This window comes from Homarus americanus, unplaced genomic scaffold, assembly GCF_018991925.1.
Source record: "Homarus americanus isolate GMGI-L3 unplaced genomic scaffold, GMGI_Hamer_2.0 scaffold25013, whole genome shotgun sequence".
Taxonomy (NCBI): domain Eukaryota; kingdom Metazoa; phylum Arthropoda; class Malacostraca; order Decapoda; family Nephropidae; genus Homarus; species Homarus americanus.
The window spans coordinates 524,939-537,208 of record NW_024722158.1 but is presented as its reverse complement, the minus strand read 5'-3'; the positions used below and the strand labels follow the sequence as shown (position 1 = coordinate 537,208).

At 36.8% G+C, this 12,270-nt stretch overlaps 1 protein-coding gene across 1 annotated transcript in view; it reads right to left on the bottom strand.

Moving 5' to 3' along the window:
* Positions 1–12,270, bottom strand: part of LOC121862052 (CDK5 regulatory subunit-associated protein 3-like) — a gene marked incomplete at its 5' end in the record, with an annotated part of 81,076 nt that overhangs the window by 57,300 nt on the left and 11,506 nt on the right. The window contains 2 exon segments of the mRNA XM_042359986.1: positions 6,455–6,589; positions 10,243–10,386. Of these exon segments, the coding sequence (XP_042215920.1) occupies positions 6,455–6,589; positions 10,243–10,386 (279 nt within the window).

Here is a 12,270-nt window from a genome sequence, read left to right as displayed (position 1 = left end):
TCTATGGGAGTGGAAAACAACAGTCTTTACTGTAACACACAGCTTCATTCACGCCCATATCATATAGATTTTTAATTTTTAAATATACAGGGTATTTATTTTACCAAACTTTTAGATACACTTTTCTGGATTATTATAGTAAAGTAATGGTGTTTCTAACTTAATTAGAAGACTCCAGTAGTTTAAACTCAAGGTAAACATCCCCAGCACCCAGATACATTCTGGGGAAGTGGGCTAGTGTTTGTGTGTGCAAGATGTCTAGTTTAGACACTCAGAAACTTTCCCCGGCAACCGGAAAATATTCCGGGGATAAGGAATTTTTCCGGGTTTGAGAAAGTCGTCTCGTTAGCCGGAAATCTCTCATCCCCGGAAGTGCTCTGCACCAATTGTTCTGGCTAACAAGGATATCACTGTATAGTAATTACAGGTGTACAGTATTATGTCATATCCAATTACAATGACATTATGATTTAAAGCATTTCTACCTCAATTGATGAGATAATATAACGTATCATCTCATGATTGGGGCTGACAACGGACCATTATCTGATACACACTACAAGACAATATGGTCAAGTCCTCCCATTGGATTGACAGTCACTGTGGAGACATCACAGGCAGCACGATGGGGTGGATATACTAAATATTAATCGGGAGAAACTCCAATAATAACAATAAAACGTAAAAAATATTTCTACGAATATTGTTTTCATTTTCCTAAAATGAACTGTCATTACCTAACCTAGTGTTGTCATTTAATAGTCATTAGCACTATATGACTATTATACCTATTACAGTTACAGTGAGGTAAACATAATGCTAACAATCATTGATTCATAGTTATGCTGTTATTCTGAAAGTGACATTTCTCCATGTCTATCGGTGCAAGCTGTGTCTTCCAATATGTCTCGGGTACAGTAGAGCCTCGAATAATGACGGTAATGTGTCCTCCAATATTGCAGTGTAAGGTGAATCATCGTATCGTGAATCATTAATTACCATTAAAATAGTAATAATAATGAGATGTGTTCCCAAGTGTGACCTTTTCATATCATTTGTGTGGCTTTTTACCCTCTTTTCCCCCCAAAACAATACAATTAATGAAAACTGCAAACTATATTCTTTAAATAATGTTTCTGAATGCACCTTATACAATATAAATGAATAATAATATGGTCACACAAGAGGAGATGGGACGCCATTGTTTTCGTTTGTGTTTACAGCCGGGAATCCAGGATGATAGTTCTACACGAGAAAATTAAGAAAATAAGACCCTGGTTGTAGCTGTAGTAAAATTAATGTAAAAAAATGAATATATATGTTTTAAGTAATGTTACTTACTGTTAATAAATGGAACAATCGAAGTAGCTAACAACTAATGGCAAAGAAAAATAAGAGATGGATGGGGAACGCCAACATATACGTGGGCATTTAAGGATACCGCATCATTTATCTTAAGAATATGTACAAAAGATTCATTATTGTTTATTACTGAATATGTATTTGATTGAATTAATCTTTATATTTGTGAAATGAACAATACAATTCATTAATAATACGTAGAATATTAAAACACACAAGAGGATAAGAGATGACATTGTTGTCAGTGTTTGCACCCATAATGTCAGTTATTCACCTGAAACTGAAGAAAATAAGACCCTGGTTGTTGTTGTAGTAAAATTAATGTAAAAAATAAGTATGTTTTAATTAATGTTATTTAATGTACAGTCGAAGTAACCACTGATATTAAAGAAAAAGTGAGACTGATAGTGGAACGCCAATGTATATGTTCACACTCAAGGAAACATAGTCATTTACCTTAAGATGTACAAAAGATTCATTATTGTTTATTACTGAATATGTATTTGATTGAATTAATGTTTATATACAGTATGTGAAATGAACAATGCAATTCATTAATAATACGTAAAATATTAAAACACACACGAGGAGACAAGACGGCGTTGTTTTCGTGAGTGACGATGGTTCTACATAAGAAACTGAAGAAAATAAGACCCTGGTTGTAGCTGTAGGGAACTTAACTTTAAAAAATTTAATACCTGTACAGTATGTATGTTTTAAGTAATGTTATTTAATGTTAATAAATGGAACACTAGAAGTAGCTAACCACTAATGGTAAAAAATAAAGTGAGACGATTGGGAACGCCAAAGTATGAACAGTAAGTGTGTACATGAAAACATATCATCATTTCTCTACATATAAATATCAAAGCAATACTTATTTACTGTTCATATATGTTTTAAATAATATTTACGAATGTAAAACAAAAATTCTATTCACCAATGGTGATAAAGTCTAAAACATAAGAACAGCCAATGAATATTGTGCGAGTTTTTACTCAGATGACGAAGTCATCAAGTTCAACTCTGGCTGAAGCTATAGCTTTCCATAAAGCTGTTGCTGAAACTGTTACTGAACCTGAAGTTGATGTTGAAGCTGCTTATGATGCTGAATTTGATGGTGTAGCTGAAGTTGATGGTTTAGGCCTTCGAATAATAAAGCTGTCGAAAGAACCTTGCACAGCTGCTTTCTTTTCTCATTATACATTTTTATGTAGAGGTCATCTGCGTGTATTTTTAATGCTTTGTTTTGTTAATGGATCCACTTCAGAAAATATGTTCATAGCTTGCTCCATATAATATCCACAGACCTCTCACCTTTTTCATATTGTTTTAACACATCTAGTTTCTCGGCTAAGCTTAGACACTTTCTATTAGCTTTTGAAACAACACTACCATCACTTGCTCTCTTGCTCATGTTGAATAGGGATGCAAAAATGCTGTAAGAAACTTGAGAAAGTTTTTCTCCAGTTCCTGTTCAGATGCGTGAAAACAAAGGGACCGCCAAGCTCCGACTGTTGTTTACTGGCGATGCGCATTACCACTCATTAGCCAGGCAGATTCTTTGAACAAGGCACTCTTCATTTTTTTTACAGACCTTTTTTTTTATAATACATATCAGGATTTAGCTATTATTTATATGGAAATATAATTTTATTATATTTTTATTATATTTTGGTCGTAAATACGAATGAAATAAGGACATAAATTGAATTGGGTCCTAAATTAACTTGGGGTCTTAAATATGAAAAGTTGTTGGTCGAAACGTTGTTATCGTAGGCTTTATTGTACTAGTGTTGGTGTGACCACCCGGGCTGCTTTTGTGTGCTTTCTCTTTGTTGGTGCTGCCACCTGTCGAGTCAAGATAATGGGGTCCTACTGGTACTGGTGGGGGTGGGACACACCCACCTAAGCGGCCAAATAAGATAAAGCAGAAGCGGGACTATCATAAGGGAGTTAAAGTTTGCCAAGTACTTGATGCAGGATAAGCAGCGTGTGATTAAGTTACTTGAGGAAGGCCTAAAAAATAGTTTACGGAAAGAACAATCAGGTCAATAAAGGCAGAACTTGCATCATCTGGAGGTTATAAATGGGAAAATCAGAGGTTGATGTAGAGTGGCCAGTCTATGTTGTTATTTTTCCCATTAGTTTATGTATTTGCATTTGGCGAATTTGAATTTGGTGCAATTTTTCCAGTCTATATTACTCACGAAATACAAGATCTTATTGTATTTGACTGCCGTTGACAAAATTTTCACTACATTAATATCATCATATTATTCTACTAAAGATGGAGCTCAGTGATTCACCATAATTACAACACAGGCCAGAAATAATAACTGGCAACCTCACAGATACTTGGTAGACAGACCTACCACTAACATAATGTACGAATCACAATTAGTGAACAGATATATTTGTCGATTGTGACACATTGTACCGATGAGAAAAGGGGCCGATACTTTATGGGGAGAGTGTACATTGGAAACTGTGTATCTCATTGGTTTACTGTATGTACAGTTGTACACCACACACCTGTGCTGTCTATACACATGCTGAACTGTATACCTGCATATACATGACAAATCAGTTGTAAACTTGTATGATGATACGTATTACTAAATAAATATTACAGTGTTATTAGTTTTATTATCATCATCACACCAAAGATTTCTAGTTGATATGCAATATATAGATTTGTCTAAGGCATTAAACAGATTGCCACTTACAAGAGCACCCCTGAAAATACAAGTTCATGGTATCCTGGGCAAAATACTGGAATGAATTAAACAGTAACTAATGAATAAGAATCAGAATGGTTCTAAATAAAGTAGAATTTGACTAGTGAAATATTCTGAGTGAAGGACCAAAAAGAATCTGCAGATAATCAATAATAGTAAGGGATAAAAGTAATAGGCCTATGTACAGTGATTTGAAGGAATTTGTCAAATGATTGGCAACAGCTATTTAACCCTTAAGCCTCGGGCTAGGATGCTGCTGGCAGTACCCCCCCCCCCCTCCAGGGTTAAATCGTGAAAAAAAATCAATTTTCCCAAAATAATTAAAATAAATAAATAAAAATAAATTTAAAAAAAAATGGCGGGAAAATAGGCGGACGTTCTGGAAAGTCAACCGGGGCCTAGGGGTTAATAAAATAAAGTGTAAGAGAGTCCATGTTGAAAAGAATAAGCCAAAACATGAAAGTTTCTTTGACTACTTCTTTGCCATCAGCAGATAAGGAAGATGACCTGACTCTCTTCAGTGCATCATAACAAGGAGGGGTAGTGGTGGGTGAAACTACTATCATAAAAAAACAAAAAATAATAATTGCACCTTAGATCACCTAGATAATAAAGAAGTCAATCAACTCCCTTGTACAGTCGATCAAAAAACTTGGGGGATCAATGAATTTCTGAATGAACACCTCAGTTCTCGTTGCCTCGGTAGGGTTGCCAAAATCCTTCGTCCATTGTGTCGTGTTATATTGTCTATCAAAACTTTGTAAGGAAATATTTTTGATCAACTGTACATTCCCACCTGAACTACAGTACAGGAAGGGGGTCCTTGTTATAAGTGGTTAATAGGGAGCAGACAAGGGCCACTGATAATGAAATCACTTATAAAAGGGAATAAATTCTCATAAGAATTAATAGGAATAGGGCTTTATTGGGACCCTCACATTATAAGTGACACTCATAAAGTTTAATTTGGTATCTTTTAACATTGATATACCGTATATACCTTAGAAACATCTGTTAAACATTTGATTACAAATTAGTTTATAAATTATTCACCTTTATAACTTATTTAAGGTACTACTTAAAGTCAATTAGGTCAGTGTGTTAATGCTACCTAACCACACAGCAGGGCTACCGAACCGTGCTCTCCCACACTCATTTCATCATTTCAGTGAAAGTTGTTCATTGAGACATGCTCACCACTTTTCTTGTGACATGTAGTTCACCAATGTCACCAAAGACACAACAAAGTTGATAATCATAGTTCTTGGAACACTTCAAAATCATGCCTGTGGACACAGTGTGGGTGAGAAGGATGACCTTAAGAGAATGGGAAGCGGGCGGGAATTTTAATCGCTCAAACACTGCGGGGATTTTTTAAGTGTAGGTCCACAATTATTTGACCACTTAAATGCAAAGCCACCTATAATGAAGACACTTATAACGTGGGCCCCTATACAAGCATGGAGAACCATATCTACAGAAAGACCATATCTTACAAGAAAAAGTTTAAAGCCAAGTCGATAATTTTTTTCTTCAGAACTAAAAAACCTTGAATGTCCAGAATGGCTGTGGGTTTTATGACTGGCAACCTTCAGACAACACATGATACAGCAAGTATCACAGAAACACTTCAAATCATGAACACAGAAAACACAAACCACAATTATTTCAAGCTGTCTAATATTACACAAAAAATCACTTCTTCTCCAAGTGAATGACAGACCTACAGAAAAGACCACCAACTGTGGAAACCTTACAAATCAGTGGACTCAACACAAGCATGGGAGGCTTCAGGGGGAGAATATCCCACCCTGTATCACCCCAACCTGACTTATAGATGCAGTGAAGGCTTACTTTTCAGTTCTAAATAACACAACACAACACTACTGCTTCATCTACAAATTGTCAGCAATTGCTAAATGATAAGGCAAGAGCAAAAGGATCATAAGGTATTATCAACCGATTTGATAGAAAAACATAAATAATGATTAACTCAACATTCACAAATACGAGAACTTTCTGAGGCAAGTACATTGCCTCCAAAAGTTTAGCTTCCAGACTAGAAGTTACAAGACCTGGTTGCATCCCAAAAGTAGATATATGGACACAATAAGACTGTTCAAGCAAGCATATTTAAGTGAGGTAACTTGTCTAGTTTTGATTCTTCACTCCCACAAGACCTGCCTCACTGTACCAGAACCAAGAGCAAAAACACATTTTACTTTTACTTGCCATCACTTATTCCCTCTTTCTTTATATCTTTTATATACCACTTGATGTCTTACTATCCACACAAGCACGCACACACACACTTTATAAAACCATAGTAATATACATAAAGAGTAACTCACCTCATAGAGTTCATCTATAAACTGGTTCCGTGTTTTTTTGTGATACAAGAGTGTGAGAGCCTCTGAGTCCCTTGCAACACCCCCTGCAATACCAGACTCCTCAACCACAATGTCAACTGTAGGGATGTCGTCTATCTGTAAAATAATGTTAAATGTATAGATATAAAGGTAGAAGAAAATCTTTCTCCTGGCTAACTGGGTGATAGACGGCACACCTTAGGTTAAAACAATGATTAAGAAGGATATGAATATTTGAAGGAAGAAATTTCTCAATAGTATACTTTATCCTTCTGCCATAATCAGAGGCAAGAGTAGCTTAGGCCAGAGCCCATATATATCACTGACATATGTCACTAGATTGTGGCCAACAATTCTTGAATCATTTAGTGTGAGACTTGTAAACTTCCTTGACACTCAGCAAAGTCTTTGGTCATGTTTGGCATAAAGGCCTTCTAGGAAAGCTGTCTATGCTAGGCATGAAGCCATTCCTAATATATTGAGTGAATCTTATTTATTTCTAGGAGCTAAAGCTTTGTATATGTTGATGGTACATGTAGTGATAACTTCCCTAAACATCTGGTGCTCTGTTATCTCACCAATCCTGTTTCTGCTTTACATTAACAACAAACTTTCAACACTCTCATTTCCTAGTGACTTATTCTTTACTCACCTCTACAATATAAATAAGTCATTTTCTCCTAAGTCACATATTACAGACAACTAAACAACTCAATATTCACTAAATTTTGACTTGAATTTCATCGTCATAAAATGCTTAAAATATACGGAGCCACGAGCTTGAGTTCACTATTAAAACAGACCCATTAATACCTGTTCAGTATTGATATTTCACAGTTATGGTTTGGGAAGTGTCTACACATCTAACTATACATTAATAAACACTTCTCTCTCAAACTTTTTCATCTGAAATTCTGAAGGCATTAGTAAAGACAGAGTCACCCATCACACAAAGGTGTATAACTAAGGCTGGGTCTATGGTTTAGTAACCACCTATCACAAAAAGGTGTATAACTAAGGCTGGGTCTATGGTTCAGTAACCACCCATCACACAAAGGTGTATAACTAAGGCTGGGTCTATGGTTTAGTAACCACCCACAACCAACAACCATGTCACCATCAACCATACCAAGACAATGGTTATGCACATCAACCTCTCCTCCGACATTGTCCCACCTCCTTCCATTACTCCTAGGTCCGAACACACTCCAGGTTGTAGATTCCACGAAGCTCCTCGGCGTCACCATAGACAACAAACTAAATTGGAAACCACACGTCAGTGAAGTTGTCAAATCCTCCAGTTTCCGTCTCCACCTCCTCCGCCGACTCAAGTCCCTCGGAGTTCCTGCACCCGAGCTCCTCAGTGTTTACACAACATTCATACTTCCCAAGCTCACCTATGCCTCCCCCACCTGGTCTTCCTCCCTAAATGCCACACAACGTAAACACCTAGAAAAAGTGCAAAAGAGGGCATGCAAGATTATTCTCTCCCCTTCCTACTCCACATATCAAGAAGCGCTCAACACACTGACCCTTTCGACTCTCACTGACCATCACCACGGCCTCATCTGCAAATTTGGTAAGAAGCTTCTACACCATCCCCGACACCGGCCCCTACTACCACCTGAGATCCCCTGCCCGAGAATTGCTGTTCGACACCACAACCGCATCCAGCCCATACGTGCACGAACTGATCGCTATAAGAACAGCCCAGTCCCAACCATTGTAAAATTATCAATAACATGTAATAAATCAGTGTATTCACTCCCAGTAAACACTGCTCCCTACACTGTCACTATGTTGAAATGAACTGTAGTTTGAGCTGATCCCCATCTAAGTTATTATATGTCTTATTTGTGTCACTTGCATATTATTTGTAATTCGTAACCCATTCCCCAAATATGTTACTGTATATTTTCAGCCTTCTGCTGCCAAGCTCTTTCAATAAACCGTAATTATTATTATTATTATTATTATTATTATTATAACTAAGGCTGGGTCTATGGTTTAGTAACCACCCATCACAAAAAGGTATAACTGGCTGTCTATGGTTTAGCACCATCACAAAAGGTGTATAACTAAGGCTGGGTCTATGGTTTAGTAACCACCATCACACAAAGGTGTATAACTAAGGCTGGGTCTATGGTTTAGTAACCACCCATCACACAAAGGTGTATAACTAAGGCTGGGTCTATGGTTTAGTAACCACCCATCACACAAAGGTGTATAACTAAGGCTGGGTCTATGGTTTAGTAACCACCCATCACAAAAAAGGTGTATAACTAAGGCTGGGTCTATGGTTTAGTAACCACCCATCACACAAAGGTGTATAACTAAGGCTGGGTCTATGGTTTAGTAACCACCCATCACACAAAGGTGTATAACTAAGGCTGGGTCTATGGTTTAGTAACCACCATCACAAAAGGTGTATAACTAATGCTGGGTCTATGGTTTAGTAACCACCCATCACAAAAGGTGTATAACTAAGGCTGGGTCTATGGTTTAGTAACCACCCATCACAAAAAGGTGTATAACTAAGGCTGGGTCTATGGTTTAGTAACCACCCATCACAAAAAGGTGTATAACTAAGGCTGGGTCTATGGTTTAGTAACCACCCATCACACAAAGGTGTATAACTAAGGCTGGGTCTATGGTTTAGTAACCACCCATCACAAAAGGTGTATAACTAAGGCTGGGTCTATGGTTTAGTAACCACCATCACACAAAGGTGTATAACTAAGGCTGGGTCTATGGTTTAGTAACCACCCATCACACAAAGGTGTATAACTAAGGCTGGGTCTATGGTTTAGTAACCACCCATCACACAAAGGTGTATAACTAAGGCTGGGTCTATGGTTTAGTAACCACCTATCACAAAAAGGTGTATAACTAGGATATGTTCAATCCTAACCACAAATTTTTGACAGTAAAACCTTAAAACAATCTTTTCTAATTAATATCTTATATCATATAATATCTCCCACCTAAGAGTAATAATATTTCACTAAACAATAATGAACCATGGTGAGTGTTCCTTCTCTTTGTCACTACATTGCTGCTATAGAGAAACATCAGTTTAATTTTCCATTAAATTCTGCCTATGAAGAGACCTGAATTATATACAGTACAGTATGTGCAAAATAAAAGAACTGAAAGTGAAGGTCATCTCCGACACACAACAACTAGACTGCACTTGACCAAGGTGTCATCTTATAACAGACTAAGTCTTTCTGTAAACTGTGACCATATTTGACCCTTTGACACCCAAAAATAACATTTATGGGTAACCATCCATGTTGAATATATCAACATCTATGAAGGCTGTTTTTTTTATCCATTCACAAGATATGCTGAGGACATAAGAATGATCAAAGTTGTGACTTTGACCTTTAACCTTTTGACCCTAAAGTCAGAGCAGACCTAACCGGATGTCATGGTAAGTGCCTGTTAATGTACATTCGGGGTCAAAAGTCTTGAACACTTGACAGTATTCGGCATGTAAGTACCCGAAGATCTTAGGTATTAAGGAGAGTTTTATCCCATTTTGTGGTTCAGGCATAATATGTGATGACAAGTAGTGTTATTAATATATCCCAATCATATAACTCGCAGGTAGATGCCAGATATTGCTTAGTGTTCAAGACTTTTGACCCCGACTGTACAAGGTATGCAGCCCAGAGATGTCACTCATTATCCTACTCAAGTAATTAGTAAGTGGGTTGACAAACAAACAAATCAAAGGTAAACAAGGGAATAATACATTAACTTACTGCACCAATGCCCCAATCAATAGCTTCTGGACCCTCGGTAAGATTGCCCCAGTCAATATCACCAGAGGCAAGATCTGTTCCAAAGTCAATTTCTCCGGATGTATCTCCATAATCAATTGTTTCTCCTGCATCACCAAAATTAATCTGAAATGTTAAATAATCAGTAACAATATATATACTTATAAATGATATTGCAAAAATGTATAAAACTCACCATATGAACACAGTTTACTAGACTCCATAAGTCAATGTCCCCTTAACCACCGCTTCACATAACAGACAATTATATATTAGGTAAAGACCCCACAAGTTTGACTGACTGCTCCGGTGATTAGAGGAGGAGCAGCAGAGTTTGGCTCACGGTCATGTGGTGTGACTTACTGCCAGGAGTACACTGTGCTAATATGTATTTTGTAATTATCAAGACTACAGTGTTATGTTGTTCATATCTCTCTTTTTCATTATCTTATCTTCTTCCTCTTCTCTTATCTTCTTTCTCTTCTCTTATCATCTTTCTCTTATCTTCTTTCTCTTCCCTTATCTTCTTTCTCTTCTCTTATCATCTTTCTCTTCCCTTATCATCTTTCTCTTCTCTTATCATTTTTCTCTTCCCTTATCTTCTTTCTCTTCTCTTATCTTCTTTCTCTTCTCTTATCTTTTCTCTTATCATCTTTCTCTTCTCTTATCATTTTTCTCTTCCCTTATCTTCTTTCTCTTCCCTTATCTTCTTTCTCTTCTCTTATCTTCTTTCTCTTCCCTTATCTTCTTTCTCGTCTCTTATCATCTTTCTCTTCTCTTATCATCTTTCTCTTCTCTTATCATCTTTCTCTTCCCTTATCATCTTTCTCTTCCCTTATCATCTTTCTCTTCTCTTATCATCTTTCTCTTCTCTTATCATCTTTCTCTTCCCTTATCATCTTTCTCTTCTCTTATCTTCTTTCTCTTCCCTTATCTTCTTTCTCTTCCCTTATCTTCTTTCTCTTCCCTTATCTTCTTTCTCTTCTCTTATCATCTTTCTCTTCTCTTATCATCTTTCTCTTCTCTTATCATCTTTCTCTTCCCTTATCTTCTTTCTCTTCTCTTATCATCTTTCTCTTCTCTTATCATCTTTCTCTTCCCTTATCTTCTTTCTCTTCTCTTATCATCTTTCTCTTCTTATCATCTTTCTCTTCCCTTATCTTCTTTCTCTTCTCTTATCTTCTTTCTCTTCTCTTATCATCTTTCTCTTCTCTTATCATCTTTCTCTTCTCTTATCATCTTTCTCTTCTCTTATCATCTTTCTCTTCTCTTATCTTCTCTCTCTTGTCTTCAACTGTGTGTGTTATACCATCACACCTAAACATCCCAGCAATACTACTTCTTCTGTTCAACCCATAAATGATGACTAGTAGATCAGTGTTCTTCAAACCTTTTTCATCATGACCCCAGTATTTTCATGACCCTACAGTCAGTCATAAGAGTACCCCCCCCCCCCACCTTATGGATAGAAACACGTATACATCATGCCCTTAAAATTCGCGGGGATTAGCTTCTCAAAGTGGCCGTGAATAGCCAAGTCCACGAATAACACTTGCTGTAGACACACACACACAGAACACATACAAATAAATAATACAGTAATGGGAAAATCCTCCCAAATAATCTCTTCACATATATTGTAAGCCTCCCCCAATCTGAAGAAAAGCCTTCACTTATTATAGCCCTTTGGACCTTTTGGCCAACCTTCACCAAATCATAAGTTAATTTCTGTAACTCTCAGGTAGACACCAGCAGAATGTCACTCACTTTTAGGTGGGATGTTCAGAAGTGATTAAATACAGGTTGACAACCCTTTATCCGAAATTCCGAAAACCGAAAAGCTCTAAAAACCGAAAGTTTTTTGTGGGGCATATTTTTTTGTTTTTGTTTTTTGTTTTTTACAGGGATTATTAGCCCAGCCAGGCACAGATCACTGACCCACATCGGGGCCTGGGGGGCAAAAATGTAATAGTAATAATAATTATAATAATAATAATTATTCATAGTCAA